The 25,482-nt window shown below is 43.6% G+C and overlaps 2 protein-coding genes across 2 annotated transcripts; both read right to left on the bottom strand.

The window, feature by feature from the left end:
- Positions 1-588: 588 nt before the first annotated feature.
- Positions 589-8,678, bottom strand: g3bp1 (GTPase activating protein (SH3 domain) binding protein 1). The gene is made up of 12 exons (XM_062524644.1): positions 8,512-8,678; positions 7,266-7,382; positions 7,012-7,093; positions 6,217-6,390; positions 5,946-6,036; positions 5,643-5,736; positions 5,077-5,278; positions 4,812-4,913; positions 3,559-3,676; positions 2,493-2,621; positions 2,003-2,112; positions 589-1,438 (listed from the first exon to the last, which is right to left on the bottom strand). Exons 2-12 carry the CDS (start codon positions 7,358-7,360, stop codon positions 1,205-1,207), a joined length of 1,431 nt encoding a protein of 476 aa, XP_062380628.1. The 5' UTR covers positions 7,361-7,382; positions 8,512-8,678; the 3' UTR covers positions 589-1,204.
- A 2,968-nt stretch (positions 8,679-11,646) lies between these two features.
- On the bottom strand, positions 11,647-24,509 carry sparc (secreted protein, acidic, cysteine-rich (osteonectin)). The gene is made up of 10 exons (XM_062524642.1): positions 24,401-24,509; positions 18,096-18,165; positions 17,624-17,741; positions 16,803-16,889; positions 16,109-16,230; positions 15,609-15,729; positions 14,053-14,186; positions 13,677-13,825; positions 12,944-13,092; positions 11,647-12,491 (listed from the first exon to the last, which is right to left on the bottom strand). The coding sequence occupies exons 2-10, from the start codon at positions 18,150-18,152 to the stop codon at positions 12,463-12,465; spliced, it is 966 nt and encodes a 321-aa protein (XP_062380626.1). The 5' UTR covers positions 18,153-18,165; positions 24,401-24,509; the 3' UTR covers positions 11,647-12,462.
- Positions 24,510-25,482: the final 973 nt, after the last annotated feature.

Genomic DNA, 25,482 nt, shown 5'->3' with positions numbered 1-25,482 from the left:
TTGTTTTAAACATGGCTAAAAATATCTCGTAAAATAAGCTTCTGTAAATGCTACTACTACTAAACATGACCAACTACAAGTGGAACAATCTCCTCCTGTCAAGTAGGCATGCAGTCATGATGTCTTCATGGAGAACTGAACCAACCAACACATGGCCCCTGTGCGACAGTCTTTCAGTAATGTAGTTGCTGGACACATCCAGTTCACAGAAACGGCAGAAAACTCACTGCACCACTGTCCATCTCTCAAGAAGACAAAAGCAAAGAGTGAGTGAGTTGTGTGTGTGTGTGTGTGTGTGTGTGTGTGTGTGTGTGTGTGTGTGTGTGTGTGTGTGTGTGTGTGTGTGTGTGTGTGTGTGTGTGTGTGTGTGTGTGTGTGTGTGTGTGTATTAAATTACATTAAAAAAATATATATTTGTTTCCAAAAACAGTCATCAATACATCAACAGGATCAACCTAAGGATAACCAACTGGGACAACTCGCTGATCTCTGATGTGAAATTGATGCTAATTGAAATGCATTCGCACAATCAGACCACACGGCCTCATGTCCTGCTACAGTAAAGAACTGAGATCCACAAAACAAGGGTAAAATATTATACCAAGTTTATTTGTTCTCTCGACAGTGGAGTTGTTTGAAGTGCAACAGTTAAAAGGCAAACAGGGTTTTCTCTGTATTCCCCATGCTAAAGAGAGTCATCTGTACACAACCATGATCCGACTTGGCAATAATTCCAAATAAAACCATACCTGCATTTAACCTGAAAGCGGGTGCTAGCAATACACAGTAAAAACACGTTCCTTTAAGAAACAAGGAGAGAACGCTAAAAAACAGACTCTTGATTTTATGTTTTTTTTTCTTTCCTTTTTCCCCAATTCAAGTAATTCTTTTTTTACTCCATCTTTGATTTTTTTTTTTCTTCCTCTACAACAAATTCAAGTTCTGAATGAAAAGTAAGAGACAGTATTTGAGAGTCCAGATGAAACTGGGACTGACCGCACTCCACCTACCAGATAGGCGAGCAAAAGCAGACAGAAAGGAGACCATGGGGGTCACGGGTCAGGGTTGATGTTTGAGGTTAAGGGCAGGGTGTGTTTGGGTGAGGGGATCCATGTCAAATAGTATGACCTGCGTCAGTAGTGGCTGTGACGTGGGGGAGGGAGTTGGGGCTGAGGGAGGGGGGGGGGGCGTTTTGGGGTCCGTTTCACTGACGTGGCGCAGAGAATCGTCCCTCGTTGGGTCCACTTCCTCGTCCGCCTCCGAAGCTGGGCTTCTGGGACAGCCCTCCGCGGCCTCCCATTGGTCCCCGGGGCCCGCCGAGCTTGTCGCGGGGGCCGCCAGGACCGCGTGGGCGGATGTCTCGCCGTTCTCCTTCGCGGGCGGACCTCGTCTTTTTCTCCTCCACGTTCAGACGAATGTCACCTCTGAACTTAATGGGCTGGAGAGGGGAAAAAAAAAAAATGTAGGGCATGAATTCAAGGCACCGCAACAGTCAATATCTCAACTCACATTACAACTACATCCTCTGCGGTCATTACTGCCGCTAGGCTAACTCTACACATTACTTCCAGTGATGCTACTACAGCCACCGAGTTCTCACCTCCCACATTTAAAACCACAAATAAGATACTAAAGGAACATGACTGGTCACGTTCTGAGGAGTTCAAAAGGCCAAGACGCCTTCTCGCGCACCAGTTAGTGGGGAGTGAATCCCCCTCCCCACCCAACCACCTTCCTATTACCACCGTTAAAACAACACCCTCAAAAACACACAATCCAAATTCACTGTTATTACCGTTTCTGGCAAACCTGACACTCTGGCAAGCATTCAACATATGGCATACATGCAAGTTTACAACACAGCAAAACATTTTCCTTGAAAAATAATAATAAATAAATCAATAAAAAAAAGGTGAAATCCCTAAAAACCAGGAGCATTTTTCCCAGCCCATCAAACAAATCAATCAATCAATCCATTTATTTAAGTGCCCTGTGCCCTTACCCGGCTGTTCAGGATTTTCTGTACGGGCTCAGAGTCATCAAACACCACAAAGCCGAAGTTGGGCAGCTTTCCGCCGCTGTTGATCCTCAGCTCCAGCACCGTGCCATACTCTGCGGGACACAAATGGCCAATTAGTCAATGAAACTCATCCTGCGTGCAGGTTATTCTACCACAAACACACGCGCGCGCACACACACACACACACACACACACACACACACGACAAATAAAAAATAAAGACAATTTACATGTACATTTATTCATTAGACGGATGCTTTTATCCAAAGCCTGATGCTCTTAGGCCTAAGGTAACAAATACTACAACAGTAAATACTACTACCAGGACGAGGCCGAGAGTGCAGAAGCAGATTAGCTATACAGCCACTATAGAACAGTGGTCATCATAACCGCACTAGTAGTAATGGCAATAGTAAATGCAGCAATTAGAGATATAGCACTGGTAGTACTTAAAGTTTTCCAGGACACTCACGCTCAAAGAACTCCTTGAGTTCGGCCTTGTCCACGTCATGGGGTACATTCCCCACGAAGAGCTGCTGGCTGTCTGGATACCGGACCGTTCGTCGCGCCTCCATGCCCTCAGCCTGCTCGCCGTCCCGCACTGTAACGATCGGCAGAGAAAGAGGGGGGGGGGGGGGGGGGGTTTGAGACACTGCCGCTTAAACTTGGTGTACCGTCACCGCGCTGATGACAAGCCTTTTGTCACCACTCCACAGGCATGTGAGGAAGAGCAAACACCTGCCATACGGGGGGGCCACCTTGGAGATGTCATTCCGCTGGACCAGAAATGATTAATGTGGAATCGGATTTTAATAAGGCAGAGGGGGGTGGGGGGGGTTGTGCGGAGGAGGGACACAATTTAGTCACCTCCGAGGGTGCAAAATGTTCTGACTGAGAGGATATTTGCCGAAGACAGTGAAATGCAAGCAGGAGTAGCTGCAGACCGCATCAAATTGGGGATACGGCGGATGCCATTACAAAAGTGTGAAATTGCACTGTAATGAAAAAATACTGCGCTGACAGTTTTCAGAGTATGAGCAAGTCTTGTTCGGGGAAATAGTAGATCGTTAAAAGCTTGACACGGGACCAACACATTTTTGCACCTGCAGAACATGTCGGCTGACAAATACCACTTCTGTTCATTGCAACATTCAATGCTGTGTGAGTTACTTCATGCAGGAAGCACTATTAAATGACTATAGACATCTTACTCCATGATACCAAAACAAGGAAGAGCCAATCACCTGAGCACCATGATCTAAACAATATTTAAATCATACAGTGTACAAAACCAGACAAGACGTGAACAAAAAAAAAATATATATATATATATGGCTTCAGAAAGTGTAAGTCCTTCCACCATTTGTTGCAGTCATTCACTAAACAAGCTGATCTGCCAATAAGATCAGCCAATGAGTAGGTCAGCCAATTAGTGCATTAAATGCACAAATTGAACCAATACAATATAGCAATGACGATACATGACGTGGAAAACTATGACTTCAGAAGGCACTTCTGCATGCAGATATGTCGTGTACCTGGCGTTCTGGGGCCTCTGTTGGTGATTGGGGGTCCAGGTCGGGGGTCTCTGGGCCGCTGATCCCTCTGGGGTCTCTGTGCCGCGGCGGGGGCCTCTGGTTTCACCTCAACTCTGGGCTAAAGGGGAGACACTCAACTCAGCTGGCTGTACATGTAGACACACACACTAGGAAACAGGGGCGAACACTACCATCCACACAACTGCAAGATTTATATACATCCCCCCCCTCCTTCACATCATCCATACCACCTTGCCCATCAACAGCATCAGATATTAGGCTATACCGTTCCACACAACTGCATATACACAAGGAACGTTACACACACTACATTCAGTTCAAGACACTGAACCACTCTTGACAGTGGCCGCGTTTCCCAGATCCTTTAAGAAGCTCTTAAGTGCTAAGAACTTCTTAGGAGCGCTCTAAGAGCGTTTTAAGAGCGCTCCTAAGAAGTTCTTAGTTCTTAAGAGCTTCTTAACGAATCTGTGGGGTATACTACGAATCTCGTTGAACATAACCAGGTTTTCTTTGGATAACCTGGATTGCTAAAAACGAAAGTCGCTATCAGAGTTGAGTGGTACTACGAAACTCACTCAAGGATGAATTTGTCCAACTAGGCTTTCAGCTCAGATCTGTGCGCGTTCTCGTGGTTGGGGTGACTTTGACCAATCGGGAAACGTAGAGACGCACAAGACAGCCTAGGTTAACCAACGATTACTTCCGCATTTATGAGCGGCAGAGAAATCTAGGGTGGTCTTTTTTAGTGTCTAACCCATAACATCAAAAAATCGATGGTCATCAAATATTGCATGGTATGCACGTCCATAGTAGTGACATATTTGCACGCGCAACATAGTTAAAAGCGCCGTCGAGATTCAAAATGTTTGCAGAGGCGTGGCTGAACCTGTTCGAAGTTTGACAGATTAGCACACGTGAGATAACTTCGTTTTTCAAGATAATGGATTGGTTAGAATTGGTCAGAGGGCGGTGATTTTTCACGATTTGAGCTATAACTAAGCACATAACCTGCTCCCGACCAGGTTTGGTTGCGAGCATAAGATACCATGGTGATACAGCGACGCTAAAACAAATCCACTTTCGTATGACAGCATACCCTGGCTTTGAGCGCAACATACCTCGCTAACCCACTAATCGAGATTCGTAGTATACCCCACCGGGAAACACGGCCCTTGTGTGTGTAACCACCTTGGCGAGGTGCAGAGGGGGGGGGGGGGGGGGGTCTGACGTACCTGTGTGGGTTGGACTTTGACGACATGAGGGGGAACTCCAGAGACCGGGACGATACCACCTGGAGGCAGGTTCTTACTGGTGACCGATGCCCAGGAGAAGGGCTATGAGAGAGAGCAAGAGAGAGAGTAAGAAAAACAGAACCATCCATGGAGAGAGCAAGAGAGAGAGTAAGAAAAACAGAACCATCCATGGGAATATCTTGTGTTTTGGTGGTGGTGGTGGGGTTAAGTAATGGGCTAATGATGTTTTTGCGATTAACCATACCCGGTTCTCCTCTGGCATGGCTGGGGCAGGATCTGCAGGCGTGGGGGATGAGGGGGCCTTCTCCGCAGGCTCCGAGATCGGGGCCTCTGCTTCAGCAGCCAGCTCTGATTTCAGCTCGACCACCGGCGCCTCAGGCTCCATCACTGGGGCAGTTTCTGGGGGCAAATCAGCCTCCTCCTGCCCTGGGACCTCAGGTTCCGCACTGTTAGATTGCCAAGAGATCGACAAAACGTCAAAAATCAAAATGTCTCCCTCCGGGAAAAAAAAAAACGTTTTTTCTCCTTTTTTTTAAAGGGATCCATTGATCCCCTATTTCCACAACACCTCTAGTGCACAACACAGCTTTAAGTTTGCGCTCCTAAGTTGAGCTACTAAATTCATATCAGTGAAGCACCTAAGAATGTGAGTGTGGTTAACAAAGCGTGGTTCAAATGGTTTCAAGTGAAATGAAGTGGGCCCTTTGAATTATCAGCATATTCTCCTTTGCAGCAGCATCACATTGCTTCGGCTCCAACAAGCTGGGCGCATTTAAGACAGAATGAACAACACAAAATAGGAATAGTTACCATGGTGTCTGTTCGTAGAAGGTTGCAGAGTCCTCTTGTGTAACTGTGGGTGACGTCGTCCTCTCCTCGAGCTCCTCGGCTTCCTCCTCTGACTCTGCTCAGAATGAGTAGACAGGAAGGAAGTGGAATCAAGAGGGGAAGGGGAGTGGGGGGCCATTACAGTCAGCACATGGATTGGAAGCAAGAATGATAATTTATGGGCATCTGCTAATCCAGGTCATCAAGGCATCGTTAATGCCAAGAGGTTACCCTGCAGAAGACTATGTTTTCTAGAAACATTATATTTAAGAAATAATAACTTACCCTCAAGGGCCTCAGAGTCTGAGTCACCGAAGATCTCATCCTGGTAGCGGAATATGTCGTTGTGAACGTAAAACTTGTTTGCAACTGTGCCCTGGATAAGGTGGCAGAGAAGGAAGGACCAGTGTTACTATGTATGCCCAAATGGCATCTTTTTTTTTTTTTTTACATCAGTGACCTTTCCCGCCTGCTAGCTGGCTCTTAAGCAGGTAGGCTATCTGTTTACCGCCCTCATAACTTCAGGGCAGACGAGTATCAGAGCCAAAGACCTTACCTCGGGGGCCAGGACGAAGGTTTGCATGAATCTCCTCATGGGCTGCATGTTGTTGGAGAGCTCGCCCATCACCTGGACCACTACGCCCTCGTTGAGCGTAGCATGCGCGTCCACATGCCGGATCTTCGTGTGGCAGTCCTGGAACCTTAGTGCCATGACCTTCTTGTGAATTTCCTGTTGGAGAGCACAGGTATACATTATTTTTTACATGATGCAATTCATAGACCAAAATAAATGAAATACTTGTGCAATCTATACAAATTATATCACTTTGCTTCAAAATTCGCATGGATTTCTTATCACCCTTCCACTGTTTATGTCATGTTTGAGCAACACTTTCATCATACCCAAAGAATGAAATCCTTTTTATCATTTGAATGCCAACACTACATGCAATTGTCAAAATCTTCATCAGTGTTTCTCATTGACAAGTAGTCCAACACAAATTACTTCCTTAGATTCTCAACACAGTGTATTACATAATGAATAGTATTGTGTTCAATTGTTAAGAACTGTAAAGCTTTACTGCCACAATCAATGATCACCATACAAAGATATGAGTACATATCAAAATAAACATTCAGCACAGAGGTACGATTTAGAAGAAAGTGTATTAAACCGAATAAATAACTTATGGCCATTTTAGATTACCAATAATGCTCATGACTAGTTTACATTCAAAGCGGTCTCTCACGTAAAGGTACATCAAAGATTCACTGTAGTCATGTTATGCAAATAATATGAAAACTTCCAGATATTCAAATACTGATTTTCTGAAATCACTTGACATCTCACCGATTGACCATAAACTGCCTCTGCTGGTTTGCCATTACTGTCGAAGCCTCCGTGAACAAAAGATGAATTCTTGCCATAGAATCTAAAAAGTGAACATAGCAATAGCATGATTATAACGTGATTAAGCAAACTATGACACATTAATCCCCAACATTGGTCAGGGACAGAGACGTGAATGAAATGCTGTATTGCACAACATCTTATACATTTGTGCATGACAGTTAGTCTGTATTCAAAGGTCATCTTTAACTTACCTGTGCAGGTAATCGGGAGCCTGGTTGAGAAGGGTGTAGTACTGTCGGACAAATTCTCGCCCGACAAGCTGGGCACTGGGTTTCTCCATCACCATATCTTTGGTCAGTTGGTTTTAACTGCAAGTGAAAAACACAGTCTAGCATTGGTCCTTTCAGCGAAATATCTGACAAGACGAGACAGACATAAAACAGCACCTGTTCGAAACACCCAGGGCCATCTGCTGCCTTAACAATATGAATAAATCCCCGGCTAAGCCAATCATGACTACGCGAGATGCTTCCAAGGCCAGGTCAGCCATGCTAAACAGAACATTGCCTTCACTACGTTACCTTAGTCTTGAGATGTTAGCAGTTAAACAGAAAAGAGTTGTACCCTAGCAGCCCTCCTTTGTTTGACAGCCTCGCATACCTTGACGACCGCGGCACACCCCAAATAACGATGGCTTTCGTTTCCACACATACAGCAAGAGCTACCATTAGCCAAGGCCGCTAACTAACTTCATTAACGTTAATGTTGCCAATGAATTCGTAGCCAACACAACTGCGTCAGGATACAAGACGCATAAAACGACTAGGTCATATAATTGCGCAGCTACGAATGTCTTCTGATTTTCGCAACTATGTCTCGGAAATTGCCATCTGATAGCTAACATTAGCGCACTTTTATTGTGCTAAGGTAAAATTATAGCCAACTAGCTAGACACCCCTACTGGCATGAAGCACGTGTTTAATCCTTGATAACCCCAAAACTAGCATATAACACCGCATAATTTCTTATCGTGTGATAAGAGTGAGTAATGCGCTTTCAGACAATAAATGTACGATTTCTAAAAGTTATCGTGGTGGCAACACTGGATGATAACCTTAGAGCACCCGATTTAGCAAGCTAATATTAGCCAACTAAGCACCATGGCTAACCACCGCAAACGCTATTTTATCAGCAGGATTCAACCGACCACAAAAACCGTAAGGTTCTTAATATTAGACGTGTCATCGAAAGGAGATGCCAGTTCTACGCCACCCGTTTACATATCATCCATGAATCTGTTTAAATGTTGAGTGATAAATCTCGACAAATCGCCGGATTTTCCCGATTAACTACTCCACATGGACATTATGATAGCTTAGCGGTCTCCTAACGCCTGTGCTAACAGGCTAACTAATCAAGGCATTATTATGCCGTGCAAAAATGCTCATCGCCTTAAACGTACGAAATTCATGATGAAGTGTTTCGTGTAATACTCACCAGGGGATGCAATAAATCTTTAGGTTAGGTGAAACGGTGAAATTAGAAGTGATTTCACTATCAAAACCACTTCTCCTCTCCCGCACTGTAAGTTAGCTTGCTAACGTCACGGGTGAAAAGACTTACAACGTGCAGTAGAATACCGGTTTCAGAATTGCCAGTGTGTGAAACCGAAATTAGAGACGAGGGTCTAACTTCAGCCAACCAATGAAATTACCATTCTCTGGAAAATAGGTGAAATCAAACCAATCCAGATAGATTCTTCGCCATAGCCTTCTGCAACAACCAATCATTATGGGCTGAGCTATTATCATGTGACCAATGAAACGGGACGAGATTAGCAAGTTTGTTAGCGACGTGCATATTTTGCCGCTTCATGCGAGTAGGGCAGGCTATCGCAGTAGTTGATCTGATCATTTCGTTACAAATAATTGTAAAGAATTATGAATTGTTTCATTCAGTGATATGATTTCATAAATATGTTTGTCTTGGTAGAATAAAGTATTTTATCGAAGTTCATGCCTACATTAACAACACTGGATACAGATTTTAGGCCCTGGAAGAGCTTGCTCTTTCATGTTTGCTACACTGTAGCACATGGTTGGTGATAATATTACACTGTAACCATTGTAGCCGAGTAATAGCAATGTGTGCTATATATAACTGCCAACAACTAAGTTACCTGGCTTTTTTTCCTCATTTATGTTGCATGCCACTTAGGAACACAGTTCACAGCACAGGCTAAGACACCTCTGTAGTCTTGGCATTAGTCAAAACAATATTTTATCTGGTTATAATCTGCAAAGCGTCTCCTGGCACTCTGAAAAATATGTCCATGGGCTACACACCACTTCAGCCGCTTGAGGGCGGCGACACTCTTCCTGCCCCGTGGAGAGATGCTAGAGCGCTGCCTCAAGGGACCGCCCATGTTGATCAATCAGTGTATCATCGTCGAACCATTTAACGAACAAAATGTATTAAATCCATTTAAAATTGGAACATTGTTTTTGTTTTGTTTTATTTTGCTGAAACAACAGCTAGAATCTCCCAAGGCATATGCCTGATGGATGGGCTATCAGTAGAGACAACTCACTAAACTTTGCTAATGTAATACAATAGTATACAATTTGCCATTTTCCCTTTAGTTGCGAAGGGTAATGGAGCAACATGGAAAGTGTTATAGAGCTCTAGAATAATATTGGCAACCGGATTTGAATTAGTTTTTTTTTAGTTTAACTTCAAAAGATCCCTTTAGTGATGGTTAAGGCAACATCAGTGGGTGTTCATGACTTCATGCATCATTTGAAGATGCTGGTTTCAGGGGGTATAGTATGCTTGCCAAATTGCCCTCTTGAGACTTTTCCCCCTCCTCAAAAACTCTGAGGTAACTTATATTGTGCTTCACATCATTCCTACTCATACCGACATGTGAAAGCAAAATGGATAGAATGGTTAGTCTGAACTGTACATTCTGTACACACAGAGACAGAAGAGGAAAAAAAAGGAGAGAGCGAGAGAGGGAGGGAAAGAGTTCTCTCCTCCCTGTTGTGCGCAGGGTGGAACCATTGCTTGTCTTTGTGGCTGGATCTCTGCCATTGTTTGAGATTCCTGACGCGAGTGTCTGGCTAGAAGGGTAAGACTGGTAACCGGGTGAAAGCGGAGCTTTAGGATGTGACTGTTCCCAGAGTTGTAGCCGGCTGTGCGGATGAAGTCCACAGGGACGCTTGTGGATGAAGTCCACAGGGACTCCTCCTCACATTTTCATACAGTAGGAATTCTCAGGCTTTTCTGCTTGTGTGTGTAACCCTTGTGTAGCCAACTCACATGGCAGACATTAGAATTTAGAACATGATGTCTCAGTCAAAGATCTAGTCCACTAGCTCTATGAGAAAAATAAAGACTTTTAAAAAGTAAATGATATTTTCCGAAGCTGTAAGACTCGGCATGCATGTACCCAGACATGCACACCTTCTTTTCTTTTTAACACGTTTGCGGTCCTCCCTCTTTCGCTGTGTTCCAGACAACCCAGACCTATGCCGTCACTCTGTTAGTTTTTCATGTCAGTGTGTGTTTACTGACACTAGGAAATAACACAGTGCCGTGGCTGGCGTCCAGTCCTATAAATCTCTAGAAGGGGAGACGTTGGTATAATGTTTCAAAAAAGAAAAATCTGGAAAATCATGCTCCATTCAATGTTCTGCATATCATTGTGTAAACATGCAAGCTCATTTGCTGTTGAAGTGATATTGATCAAAATGGGAGTTGGGGATATTGGTTGCTGTGGTTAAGTTAGATGTGAGTGTTAAATCGCTAAGGTTCCACACAGACTTGACCATTGATGTTTAAATATAGTTTTATAAATACAGGGTTTGAAAATAATTTCCTTTGCCAGCACACACACGCCAGCCATTACGTAAGTGGTCTCTCCGCCCTCTATGATTAAAACCATATGTTTCAGAGGTGAACAGACCTGTTTAAAGACAACGTCTTTTTCAAAGGGGGACGATTCAAAATTAGAGGGTATCCCCCCTGTCATGTATTTAGGACTTCTGCTGTGAGGTGTGTGTGTGTGTGATGTTGTATTTATCTCTTCTCCTCACTGTAATTTCCAAATTCTAAACAATAACTAACAAGGTATTTTGTTACAGAGGTAAATAGATTTATGATCCAGGTGTGGTAGCTGACAACTCACATATTTCATGACTGAAACTCTCTGAAATGGTCTTGTGGTCCCATCAAATAAGTATTATTTCCATTCCTGTAGTAAGAGTTCCAGGATGCTGCTATACTTCAAAATTGGGCAATCATGTAAAAAGCCAGTATTTCGGTTATGCCTAAGAATGTGATGAAGACAATTGTGAACTGAATCTGTTGCTACACAAAGAAACTGGATACAGGTGCATTCTATCAGCTCCTCATGTATTGGCTGCTCTCATCTGCAAAGCAGTGGTTTTTAAAATGCAGAGCCACGCTTGTCTCCAGGTACCACAGTGCATTGTGGTCATGTGAATGCAGGGATTTGCGCCCAGATCCGAGGGAAATGGCTGTGATTTGCTATTCTATGTGAATGAGGGGTGAGAAGCTCACACCAGTCACTGAAAAAAAATATGAGAAATGCAGAGATGCATGCAAAGGTCGGGTTGGGAAAATTCAGTAGTTTTTATTCATGTAGAGAGAGTTTATAATACTCACACGGTTGCAAAAAAATGAAAACGATAAAAGCGAACATGTTAGAGGGAGAAATAGTCTCACCCTGCGAGATTCCATCCTCTTAAAGTTCAAATAATATTTCCTTTTTATTGTTCAAAATGTCAGTACACTAAACATGTTTACCCCTGTTTTGACAAGGAACAATAAGCACATAAAAAATCATAAAAAATAAAACAAAAACTTCTCGAGGTTCAGGGCTCAATTTAAAGAAGCATCTCGGTCTAATAAGATCATTAAAAAAACTCAAATGAATCCACCACCAAGGAGTGCAACAAATACAACTAAAAGTTTATAAAGCAAGCAGAGGGGACATTTATTTAGGGTCTTTTATTTTGATTTTACATTTCTTCGCCTCATGAACTCTTGAAGGAAAAGCCCTGATTCAGTGAAAAATATATATCTCTTTGTGCACCCGTTTTACTTTTTACAAGTTTGCCAACATACAGTCAAGCCATTACATGCACTTGCTCCAACCTTTGCTGTCTTTACCATCCACTTTACACATGCCTACTTCAATAACTTTTTTTTTTTCATTTTGCACAAACAAGAAAGGTAAAACTTAGAAGCACTCAACCATACGGCGTGATGGATAATGTGGACTGTGCACATTTTTTTCTCTTTTTTTTAGTGGTATAGGTACATTGTTAGAAATTGCGATTAGCACCATTACTGTAAATTTAATTTAAGGGGTTAGCACCTCTCCCAATCAAAACTAGGAAGCGTCCAAGACTGTGCGGATATTTAGATGACGAGGTCCTTGTCGACATCCTCTGCAAAGCAAAACAAAAAGAAATGGATCATTATCATTCCAGTCTGTTAATATCTGGAAATATATTTATACAAAAGCTGAGTACGCATAAGACAAGGACACTCTATATGGCTTTAAAACAATTCTAACTGCATTCTTGTTTATGATTAAATAGTTATTTGACTTAGAGTACATACAGTGCTGTAGATAGATAGATACAGTAGATAGTTAGATAGATACGTAGATAGATAGATAGATAGATAGATAGATAGATAGATAGATAGATACTTTATTGATCCCCAAGGGAAATTCAAGAATACAGTAGATAGATAGATAGAGAGATAGATAGATAGATAGATAGATAGATAGAGAGATAGAGATAGATAGATAGTCTAGATAAATAGAGAGGTGGACAGAGAGAATGAGATGATTTGTTCAGAAGTGGAGGCTCATTTAGATCACGGCTGCACTCACGCTCTTTCAGGCCGAAGCACTGGGCCCACTCCTCCAGGGCGATGTATTTGTCGTTGTCGGCATCGCACATGTCGAAGAAGCTGGTGGTGCAGTGCTCCATGGGGATCAGAGGGGCACGGAGGGGGGACAGCTCTGTGTGGGTCAGGTATCTAACACACACACACACACACACACACACACACACACATACACACACACAGAGAAAATCCCCTTAGAGCAAGTTTTACACATGGAGCATGTTTAGAGGCAGTCATAAAACAGCAGGGCAGGAGGAAGTAGGCGTCCGCTGCGCTCTTTTGAAAAGGTACAAACCATTTCTTGTGTAAATATTTTCCCCTGAAGAATTTGGACAGAGGGTGAGTTTGGGTATGTAGAATCTAATACTGTACCGTTAGTCCTCTAACACCTTTTTTTATTATTATTGTGAGAGCCAATGGGAATGTAAGCCTTATAAGGTACTGTCCCACTACATACCACGCATGCTTACAGTTATTTTGCACATTTAGTCCCAATTAACTCCATAAATAAATCACCTAAGTAAGAAAACTGATGCTAATATATGCAAAAGTGTGTAATCATGCTTTTTATCAACATTTTTGATGATATTTTCTGTAAACAGAGGATAAATTCAGGGGGTTTCAAGGAGATGTCCTTTCCCAAGTCTCCGTTCAATAAGGTTGACGACACCATAGCCCCATAACCTATGCAGGCCCCTTAACTGGTTATAACGTACCCATCAACTGGGTGCTGGTCAAGCTGGCCAAACTGCCAGTGGACGGGGAAGATGTACATGTTGTAGTTCTTCTCGAAGTCCAGGGCCAGGAGGTCCAGGGAGTGCTCTCCAGCCTGCAGCCTCTTCTCGTTCTCGTAGATCTTCTTCACCTGTCAGACGAGAGAAACTCAAACATTACATATTTAAATAAAGATATCAATACATAGATGCGTGTCATAGGTGGAAAGAGAAATCGAGCTGTGTTGGTCCCCAAAGGGAAATTATTCAAATAGACATTAGCATAAGTAGTGAAAAAGATCAAGGATGACAATTTGAGTGATATTCACAGCTTGTTTCTCTCTAAGCTGTGAAACAGTGGTGTTGTTGCTGCACTCACTCTGAGCTTCTGCTTCTCGGTGAGCAGGTTGTTGTCCTCGTCGCGCTCGTACAGGGTCACCAGGACGTTCTTGAGCCAGTCCCTCATGCGCAGGGGGAACTCCTTCAGCTCGGTCTCCATGCAGGGAGCGATGACTGCAGGAACAGCAAGAACACAACACACCCATCACAGATCACATCTCCTCGCATAGCACTGCTACAGACAATTACACTCATTGATGCTCTTATTACACTCGTTGATGCACTTATTGTGGGTTTTAATTTGTTTTTAGAAGTCCTCTAAAAACTAAAGCTTAAATGTTTTTACCATGTTGTAAGTCGCTTTGGTTAAAAAGCGTCAGCCAAATGCAATGTAATGTAATGTAATGTATCAAGCTTCAGAAAGGCACCACCTATTTCCTATTTACCTATTTCAAATCAACCTTTCGAAAAGCTACCAAATGACATTAGCTCACTGTCTTTTATAATTCATGTTGTGGGTATAGGTTATCTTGAATGAAACACATTTCACATTCAAAAAAACAGTAGCTCACTGTCTCTTGACAACATATCCATCACGGATCGGACAAAGAAAAGACATCAGATCAGAACCTCCTGACATTCATGCTGTGTGCATGTTGTCTTTGTAGCAGGAATGCAAAAGACATCCAGTACAGGCTTCAACTGGCAACCAAAGACATGAGCTCGCTGTCTGCTGCCATTCACATTATGTGGAGGATGTCTTTGCCTCGGAGCGTCAGATTTTCACTTCCTTGGCTCAGTACTCGTGTCAGTGTTTTTGGTGTCAGTGCGTCACTAATTGAAAAGTCACTCAGTGTTGTCACCACTCTGTCTCCATCTATCAAGCTGACGAAAACAGGCACTTGTGGCTATGACATTCCGTAGCCCACAGTTAAGCATTGCAATTTTCAACTTCAACTGATTTTGAACCCTTCTGCCCCGGAGTTATCTCTCACACAGTCTTATGGGGCTTGGAATGGACTGGATGGAGGCATTCAGCAGGACTATCTGAGGCCTCGGCAGCTGAGCATCGGGCAGCAAGCTTGGGCCTGCCATGCCATGTTTTCTTGGCCCGGGGTCCCGCCCAGAGGGACAGTCTTAGCTCAGAAGCCATCCATCACCATTCCCTAAAAGCTCTCTGGCGATCCCTGGATTCCTTCCACTGGCTGACATGTTGGATGTAAGGGGTGCCTCTGTGAGTGCTGTAAATGTTAAATATTCTCTAAGGCCAAAAAGCTTTCTTTCCTTTGACATTCTGTTGATTTTTCTTGGGTGCCTCTCTTTCTCTCCCTCTCTCTCTCTGTGTGTCTGTGTGTGTGTGTGTGTGTGTGTGTGTGTGTGTGTGTCTGTGTGTGTGTGTGTGTTGATGGCATTAAAAGGTTTTATGCTCTAGGTTGTGTGAGTTGTATGTTTTTGATGTTGGGTATGTGTGTGTGTGCGTGCATGCCTCCGTGCGTGTGTGCGTGTGTGTGTGCATGTGTGTGTTGAGAAGGCTGGGCCGAACAGGGGAGTGCTGTGCTGTCACGTAGCCCTCTGTGATGAGGTAAGGTGACGTACATTTGCATGGTCCGATGTAGTCCAGGTGCAGCTTGTGTCCCTTCTTGGTTCCCTCCAGGGCGCACTTGGTGGCAAAGAAGTGGCAGGAGGAGTCGTAGGTCTTGTTGTCAGTGCCGCAGACCTGCATGAAACCCAAACAGGCTCTATAAATAAATACCCTACCATCAAGACCGTCACAGAGAGCCTCCTAACTATATTTAGTTTGATACAATGTGGCATTCAAAGCTGATTCTACTGCTGTGAAAGATTAAACACATTGCATTTAATTCTAAGCAGAATAACTTAATGTCGTAATGTTGACATAACATGAATCATACATGGAATACATTTGATGCAAAATGTAGCAACGTCAATAAAACATTATAGTCACTGACAAGGTTAGTAATGTTTTTCATTTGAAATAATAATCATATCCTTCACAGAATGATCCTCCATCTGCTCTTTTCCCTGAAACTTGAACTATGGTGTATTTGTGATTTAGTCCTGTGCACAACACTCACATGCTCGAACTCTCCGACGGCAGCAGGGCAGGTGGTGGGGTCCTGGCACACACACATGGGGGAGTTGGTGTCATCGACCTCGCACACCTTTCCCTTCTTGCAGTGGTGGTTGAGGCAGGGATCTGAAATGGAGGACATCATAAGCACATGTTGACTCGACGCCAAACCTCACAGAAAGGGCAACCTGTCCCAATCCCATGTTCTTCTTGCAGAGTTATGTCGTGGTTTTGTGGGGCCTCTCAGTGCTTCTCCGCTCCAACATGGCGGCTGGCACAGGCAGGCAGTGTAATGCCATGGTATGGGCGACATAATCATAGGTCTGCCCGGACGACGGGGCGACAGCCTGTCATTACCCTCAGCTTCATGTCCTGCCCATGTAATCTCCACAGTGAAATTCAACAACACAAGTCTCTCGCACACAAAACTAAAGCAAATCCTGAAACTCTCGTAAATCTTACGTTGCCCTGTGAATGTGTATCATTGTCACATTTCACTAGACAAAAATATATGACATTTTTTGTAAAACTCTCCTTTAGCTTCAGTGAATGTGGGTTTCCTGAGAAAAGTGTCAAAGTCTTAAACTTATTTATAGAATAAGTATGCGTTATGATTTTTGCTTGGTTATACTAGTTCATCTTTGTAAACATTTCCCTTCTTTGCACGTTTATTTGCCAATGCCACGTCAAACACTCACTCTCGGTGGCAACTTCCTCGATGTCGATGGCCTCATCAAAAGCCTCCTCTCCGGTCTCCACCTGGACAGGGTTGGCTCCAATCTCCTCTCCCTAAAACCACAAACACAAGATGCAAAGTGTTGGCTTAGGTCAGGGCTCCTTGTCCATGGTGTGTGTGTGTGTGTGTGTGTGTGTGTGTGTGTGTGTGTGTGTGTATGTGTGTGTGTGTGTGTGTGTGTGTGTGTGTGTGTACTGCTGGCAAGACTGCAAAATGTTAGAAACCCAAACAACTACCCAGAGAGGTATATACATAGCAGAAAGCGTCTTCTGGCAAGCCCCTACATTCGAGTCCAAAAACAACAGACATCTGGACACACATGTGGTGAAGCATGAGACCTAATTGCTTCCTTTGAGTTCTATTTACAATCTACTGTGGCTTTAAGACTCCCACAAGGCCCAGTGCAGGAAACTGGACACACTTAAATAGAAGGACATCTGTTCTGGGCGCAGGAATCACTCCCCATTGTTGTGCGATGTTTGGTCAGAACGCACGCAGCGGAATTCCTGGAGATTCTGACTATAGCCACCTTTCAGGGCCCTACTGGTCAGTCTGTGACCAAAGTGTCTTCTGCATAAACTGAATGTTTCATATGAGGTGGGGGAGCACTGTGTTGCCTAACAACAAATGCCTGCATCTAGAATCTTGCACAAAGGGATTAATTAACAAATAGATTGTACCCAGTTAGTTCATTAGTTCATTCATTTGAGTTACACTTAAGACTTTCCTTTAAATAATGTTACTTGGTGTACTTTGCGTTTGATGGCGGAGGGAAAAAGGGACTTGCCTCTTCGACAATAACCTCCTCCTCCTCCATGATGGGCTCTTCCTCCATGATGGGCTCTTCCTCCATGATGGGCTCCTCCTCGACAACCGTGTCTACGGCAACTGCCTCCTCAGTCTGAGGAGCAATCCACACGGCAATTACTTATTTATTCATGACACGTAATGCGTCTTGTTGTTTGCAATTTGCATTATGTTTGATTTGTTTGTTCTTTTTAATACCACAAAGGGCGTGCCGTGGTGCTCATAGAGGAAATTGCTTTGCTCCCATGACTTGCCGAGTCAGGGATTTAGTCAGACATCAAACTCATTAAAATATAAAAAGAATTTATTTACATTTTAAACTCTCGACTGTGATGATGTGGTAACACATTTGTTAATACTGAATGGCTCTGACCTAATATTAGCCAACGGATGTACAAAAGCACAAAAAAAAACATGCAAAGCAAACAGCCAATTCCAGCTGACTTACTGGGGCAGCCATGGCCTTGCCGGCCAGGCACAGAAGAAAGACGATCCACACCCTCATGTTGTGTTTCTACCTGCAAAAAAAACAGAGACACAATCTTTGTCACGTGTATGCTGGAGCACAGACAGTAAATGTCTCGATATCAATACCACTGATTGTTTATCAGCAAGGAATGGATAACATCAACAGCCTGGTGCAGAGCACAAGGAAAACCTTGAGAGTGGTATGACAGTCACATGTTGTTAAGGGTACTTGTGTTGCTTTTAGCTTTACTTGACCACCACTGGAGAAACATTGACAGATTCAAACTAGCACACAGGCATGTTGGGACACATCGGACACCGCCTCACATTCCAGTACGACACCATTTCTGCTTGGTTGATGGGTAATTATTTCCACTCATGCTAAACTTTTGTTTGCTTTTGCTTCAATTGTCCCTCCCTACCAGCACAGCACATTATATATATACTTCAGCATATACTTTTTTGCAATATGTATTTCTCTTTAAGTGAGCAAGTGACCAAAGTGACATTTGTGGGCCCTATTAAACTTGCTAGATGCTTTCTGGGCCAAATGGCTTCATATAGTGAAGTCAGGGAAGTTTCACGCCCAAACGAATCATCGATTCAGATGGGCAGTCTGAACGTTTGTTCTGTCTCATCCTCTTCCTCACTGAGGAAAAGATCTGTGAGAATGAGATAGATAAAGAGAGAGGAAAAGGGAGCTCCACTGAACAGGAAGTGGATTCTCTGTGAAGCTCTTGTTCTCTATGGGTCAATAAGGGTTCTTTGTTTCACAGTGTGCTTTGCCAAGTTTATTTTTTTCTCTCTCTCTCTCTCTCCAAACAAAATTGCCCCTATTTACATCTCTCTTCTGGCTCTCCAGCCTGATTGTCTGGTGAGTGCGCACCATCATGAGGGATGAGCCTTTCATGCCCACTATGTACACATACACTGCACGCAGGAGTTCAAAAGAAGCCATCAGGGTGATTCTATCAAAGATCCAGCTGATACAGCTTATGCAGATGAAAGGTGGTTTAGTCTATCCAGGAACCATGAACACAGAGTATGTCATGGTGATGTATAATTATCCACAACAAAATACACTTCAGAACAATATGTATAGAATCCAAATGCTTCAAATGGCATGAATGTCAGAGGCCTCTGCCATTGTTACACTCTCAAATCATTAGATTAAAAGCATGTCCTGTCCAGTCTTCTATGGAGCCTGTGTTTAAAATCTTTAGAATCCACGGCAAAAGGATTGTTCAATTAACTTTGGATCTTTCCAACTTCAATTAACAAATGTTATGTTTAATTGACAATGACAGGAAATTACCATGTCAGAGTGTCAGAGTGAAATGTTTATTACTTGTGTGTTAGCGTTATGGGCCTTGGGAAGGTGCTGACCCTGAAACAATTTGCTTAGCAACCATTCTGCAACGTCATTGGTTAATTGCCAAACCTTGACAAATTCCTGGGCCTCTGACAATTGATCTGGTGGCCAAGGAAACGTGGAGAGGAGGTGTGGGAGATTTGGTTATGGATTTCAGACATTGTTGGCATTTCAGAGTTGTGCTCTTGCAAACACTACTCCACAACCTTGTTTATCTTTCGAGTATAAAATTGCATATATCCATCACAGCAGTTGTGTATTATTTGAGAAGGTGTTAATGAATTGCCTTCCTTGAGACTCTGCTGTGGTGAAACTACAGTCGCTTCCCTAGAGGCTCACTGGCATTCTTTCTCCTTGAACTAGTTCGCTGCTCTTTATATGGCTGGCTAAATCACCAAAGATGGAAGGTTGCTTGTGGACTTTCAACTGCCGGGCGCTCACTGGATCGTTGAAGATGTGGCAGTGGGCTCGCATGACAGCCAGACAGCCAGTGAGTCATGGAGGAAAGCCGTCCCATGCAGCACCAGACCCCAGAACCCAGAGTCCTGCCAATCCTCTTCTCCTTCCTGTGTTTTCCTTGGACGGGGAAGACAAGTCCAGGACTCGGGGGCTGAGGTCAGCCAGACTGCCCGAGCGTCTGATCGGTCTTGTGGTGTGGAAAAATACCGGGATGCTGGCAGACGCCGAGGGATATGACGCTCCCAAACGGCAGCACACAAGGAATCCTCTTTCCCGTCCCAAGATGGTGAAAGAAACGACTCTTATTTCAGCAGAGGGAGCCATGAAAAAAAAATGACGTCTGTTTAAGCAGGCTTATAGGCTGTACGTAATACGAATCAGGATGTGAAAAAAAAAATGGTATCATCTCCCAAACTCTCTGTTTAGCTTGGAGAGGCTGTCTGTCTCCTACATATTCATAGGCTGTGTTCTCCCTCCAGTTGCACCAGCCAGTTCTGCAGCAAAAACTGACGCAACAGCACAACAAGTTGTTTTATTTGGAAGACGGAGCACATACTCAAACAGGGGCCGAAAAGAAGGGAGAGTCAGCGACGAAATAAAGGATCCCTTTTTCATGGTCGGTATTTAATTTGGAGGTTAGCTGGGTAAGCAAGCAAGCTGAGGAGGACGCAAGGCGTGGTGGAGGGCAGGAAAAAACAGGCACACTGCAGATGCTTTTCAAAGGGAGGCCCTTTCCCGAAAAATACACGGATTAAGGATTTCTTGCCCTGTGTCGGGAGTGACATAACAGGTGGTTAAAAGTCTGGAAAAAAACAACATTTGGTGCTGGAACGGAGAGTTCCTGCACAAACGGTGCCACACAGATTACCCTGAATGTCTCCCCCCTTTCACCTAGAGCCCAGTGGACAAATAAATGAGCTAAATAGGGAAATATACCCAATTCCTCCTGTTGATCCAAGCCTGTAAAGCAACAGGTAGTGCGTCTGAAGACTTATTTACCCAACTTGGTCATTTCCTCTTGAAAAAAAAAGTCAAGTGAGTGAAAATAAAAAAAAAAATAATAATACAAGCATGAAGGGCACAGCAGGACTTATTTAGCTACATCACGGCAATCTAAAATCTCTTCAGAAGGTTTCCAAAAGCACTCTTTATCCCTGCCCGCCTAACGGCAATGACTGTTATTTTGTTCCAAGCATGGCATCATGGGTTTGGGGAGGGTGTGCGGCAGGCAGGGCATGATTTATGGATGGGGAAGCCACTTGGCATAGAACGTCACTCCCCTGTGCAAGCCACCTGTCTGTTAGTGGGCAATTACCCGACTGCATCTGTGCTGTGTTTAGTGCTGAGGTGAAAAAAAAATAGCCCACGTCCCTCTGAGACCCTTCACTTGGAAAGAGCAAGAGGGAGAGAAAGGGGGGGGGAGGGGGGGGGGTGCCTCGGGCTGAAGTGAGCCGACATGACAAAAGCACTGGAGATCATTGGGCTCCTGTTTGAGTTCTGAAACATTTATTCCGCCAAAAAAAAATAGGGGAGCAGGAGAAAGAAAGCAAAAAGGAAAAACCTGTTTAGGTAAATATCACAAACTCCTTTTTGTCTGTTCCGTTGTCAGGTCACTGCACTAGGCTTTCACCCCCTTTTCAGAATGAGTGATAATCTCTAAGCCTACTTGGCGAAATGATGGGAACAATGAAACCATAGTTTGTTGTGGAGGAAAACATTTTTGAGGGACACAGCAGGAAACTCTATCCACTGCAGAGAGGGTGCTTGTTGACATGCATGAGTCACTCTAATCACGCTAAACTTGTGGGAGAGCACACAAAAGAGAGTTTAAAAAGGAACCAATTGAGAAGTGGTATCCGTGTAACCCGAGTTTAGTCACCTGACCTTTTGAAGTCATCTTGGCCGCAAACTACCCTCCCCCCTCCACTCTGCTCCCCACCCCACATGGTAACCGAGTTAAAACCCTTTCTGCTTTTGCCCTCTTTTCTTGCCCTTTTCTGTTAGTCTGTGTTTTCTCAGTGAATGCCTTGCTTGTGTTCCACAAAGTGCATTCTAAGTCTGCCCTATAGCAACACCAGTGCATCACGGGTGGGCTAACCAAAAAATTTTTCATATCCTTTGTGTCTTTCTTTCATGTATCTTTTGAGCTTTTGAATCAGAAACTTGATGTCTTTTTTTCCCCTTTAATATAAACTCCAATACAATATTTATTACATGGAATTCCTCAAGACTGCATTCTTTCTGGCCCAGTGAACAGGGGAGCATGAATCAGGTTAATACCAGATTGTGCTTAATCTTCTTTTTTTTCCCCTTCTAGCCAGTATCCTCAGTTCAGTAGCTAGTGTGCTCAGTAAAGTAAAGTGCAGAGGGAAGTTATAGCCTGGATTGTGTTATTATTTGTATTATTTACAAAAAAATACAAAAAAAACACAAAACTTAATTAGTGTTTGCAGTTGTTAGACCTGGAAATGTGGGAGTTGGTGTGTGTGGGGGGGGGGGGGGTACTCTGCTTCTCATGGTGACTAAAGTAGTGGGCTCTTGTTTGTCTTGGGCTGTATATTATGAGTTCAGGTCGCAGCCCTCAGGCTTTCTGGCCTCCTGCCAATTCACTGAGGTTTCATCGGCAGGTTGCACTCTCCCCCCGGGGACTGAAAATCTAAACCTTCCTCTCAAAGCTTTCCTCCCTTCCCTTTTCCCCTTTCCCTCCCTTCCTCCCTCTCTCCCTTCCTCCCTCCCTCCTGCCTCATACCTCTTTCCATTTCTCACCCATCCTCCAAGGTGCTTTTTTTTCTCCCTGCTGCCTCCCTATACCTAAGCCAGGCCAGGGGGGATTGCTTCTGCTACTACCTTAGCTGTGTTAGTCATCTGTTGGTTTTCACAAAATCTCGGGAGGGAGGGGAAATAAATGGCAAAAATCACCAGGAGCCAACCCACCAATTTGGTTCACAAGTCAATGTAACTCAGACAGAGAGCAAATGGCATCTGCTCAACGGCTCCTTTCTGCTGAAGTAGGTGGCTCTTTCTTAGGGTTGCCTGGCAATGCAAAATTTCCATGATCCGTCCTTGGTGTTGGCATGGCTTAAGGACCAAGGACGCTGCACAACAGTGCTTCTCAGCGCACAGAACTGCAGTGTTTCGTTTTTGGAGTTCGACTTCTTCAACAAATAGAAACGAGACGTTAAAACCACTTTGCCAGTGGCAACTTAAAAAAAAAACTGTGGACAAGGTTCAAGATGGTTTCAGGTTTCCTCCATTAAGAAGCTATCAAAACATCAGGCAACAACACGCACCTATTAAAAGTCCTTGAGATAAATAAGTAAAAGTAAATCCTATCTGCAGGCCTCAGCTCTCACAGAGGAGACTTGGGGAGGATGAGCACAGCACTTTGGCATTTCAAAGCGAGACCCAGAAAAGTGAATTTACGTGATCCAATTAAATGATTGTAGAGTTGTGTATGTGTCGTGTCTCTATGTGTGTGTGTGTGTGTGTGTGTGTGTGTGTGTGTGTCTCTGTGCACGTGTTTATATGTGCGTGGGAGCAATGTGTGTGTATGTGTGCTTCGGCCAATTTTTATCCCCCTCCACCCTAGTATCAAGCCTCCATCTCTCCCTGTAGCGGCAACAGCAGACCATCAAGCAGCTGGGAGATACTGCTGGCAAAGTGATAGTGTCGTTGTTTGTGCCGCCGCAGGAGACATCTGCACCATCTCAACAAACTCTCCAACAGCTGGTGGGAATCGCCATGGTTGCACGCATTCCTTTTGATGGGAGTAATTGGTTTGGGAGAGCTATGGGTGAGAAAGAATTCTCTCAAGCTCTGTGACCCTTCTCTCTCTCTCTCTCCCTCTCTCCTTCTCTCTCTCTCTCTCTCCACCCCTGCTTTCTCTCACCCCTCCCTCCGCTGCATATGTGGCACACAATACTCCAGCACAAAAGAATGCCATAGTGGTCAAACTCAAACAACACAAAGCAAAGAAACAGGAGAATGGTGGAAAGGGACGTAAACAGGACAAAAAACTGGGCTCATATTTGAGTTTGAATTCCTGGTAAACTTTCTGGTTTAATGTTTAAAAAGTGCAACATTAGAGTGCAGAGAGTTGTAGCACATATTGTTATTCTGTCACTGTTGAAAAACTTTGCATCAGTCTTGGATAATAAAGCAAGTCATCAATCAAGTTTTAATCAATGTTCTATGAGACACTAGGACTCCAACTAAAGTCTGCCCTCTGGCAATATTCTGAAGCAACTTATCTTTCTCAGCAAAGCTCATTATGAACAGACTAAAGGAAATGTACCATAGAATTGGCTGAAAGGGCCATTTTTCACCAACTGTGAAGTGCCGCAAAGCATGGGAATGTCACATTCCAAAAGAACACCCACTTTGCAGTACTTGCAGTACAGAAAAAAAAGAGAGAGAGAGAGAGCACAGTCAGTATTGTTTGGGATTGTACGTACCTTCTTTTTGTCTAGCTGAGAAGCCCGGTCTGAAGTCAGCTGGAGTGAGGTCTGTAACTATCTAACAGCGGCACAACTTTCCTAGAGAAGACATTTGCAGTGGGCAGGTCCAACTAGCCCCCCCTCTCACCCCCCCTCCCTGTGTCAGCCCAGAGAGAGCGGGCCGTCCCACAGTTAACTCTGCCTTCCCGTAAGCACATACTTTATGGTTTAGTGATGGAGTTTAATGTATGTTTTATGTGGAAAAAAATATTTGCCCTCAAAGTTTGTTTAGTTCTGTAAACATCACTATAGTTAAATTTGAATATATTTTAATATGAGTTTTCTTTTTTCTTCTTCTTTTTTTTAAGCGGCATTGATATCAAATAAACAATTTGATTATACAATATTATAATACTATCTTTAAGGAAGTAAATAGCTTTTCTTGATGCACATGTGATTTGAAACATGTGGAATGTTCTCTTCTGCAAGCTTTTGTATGTATCAACAAAAGAACATCCCCCAGGACATCAGTTTTTCTGTCAGTGTCATATTCACTTCCATAGGCAAATCCTGACCTTTTCGCACGTGTTGGTACAGGCTTGGGCTGAAGGCTTTTGTGTCTTTCCATCCACAAAAGCATTTTAAGCACTATAAATGTTGTCTCTGAGAAGAAAGAACCAACACACGTGTTTAGGCAAGTCAAGTTTAGCACTAAAACCTTCATCAGCCTGTGTTGATGTGTGCTATATGCATGCCTCTCTCGTATACTGTATTTCCACATCTATTTATACATTTATACAGGTTTAAACATTTATTTTTGCCAAATGTATTCCGCTACAGTATAAGGGTTAATACACAGGGACAGGCCATGGTAATACATTTCTTTACTTTATTCTTTTTTCTGATTAAAGCACAGATCTGATTCTGAGTCAGTTATTCGGCGTTCATCACTGTCATGCAGATGATACACAATGCGGCTAATACACAGGAAATGACTGTATGTATATTGAATGTAATTTATAACAATACAGAATCTATAAGATTTCTTACATATGAAGCACAAATAGCTTCAAGCTCATCTCAATTTACAGTATGTCAGT

The sequence above is a fragment of the Sardina pilchardus genome, chromosome 21 (genome assembly GCF_963854185.1).
Source record: "Sardina pilchardus chromosome 21, fSarPil1.1, whole genome shotgun sequence".
Taxonomy (NCBI): domain Eukaryota; kingdom Metazoa; phylum Chordata; class Actinopteri; order Clupeiformes; family Clupeidae; genus Sardina; species Sardina pilchardus.
Note: the sequence above shows the minus strand (reverse complement) of the source record. Positions and strands in the feature narration are given on the sequence as shown.

What these genes read in the sequence shown, in the direction of transcription:
- g3bp1 (XM_062524644.1), bottom strand. Translation starts at nt 7,360, where the DNA reads ATGGTGATGGAGAAACCCAGTGCCCAGCTTGTCGGGCGAGAATTTGTC. An exon ending in AGGCAGTTTATGGTCAATCG is followed by an intron (nt 6,391 to 7,011) that starts GTGAGATGTCAA and finishes GCTCTCCAACAG; the next exon opens with GAAATTCACAAGAAGGTCAT. An exon ending in TCAAAGTCCAACCCACACAG is followed by an intron (nt 3,677 to 4,811) that starts GTACGTCAGACC and finishes TCTCCCCTTTAG; the next exon opens with CCCAGAGTTGAGGTGAAACC.
- sparc (XM_062524642.1), bottom strand. Translation starts at nt 18,152, where the DNA reads ATGAGGGTGTGGATCGTCTTTCTTCTGTGCCTGGCCGGCAAGGCCATG. An exon ending in CCGTCGGAGAGTTCGAGCAT is followed by an intron (nt 15,730 to 16,108) that starts GTGAGTGTTGTG and finishes GGTTTCATGCAG; the next exon opens with GTCTGCGGCACTGACAACAA. An exon ending in GTGCTTCGGCCTGAAAGAGC is followed by an intron (nt 12,492 to 12,943) that starts GTGAGTGCAGCC and finishes TTTGCTTTGCAG; the next exon opens with AGGATGTCGACAAGGACCTC.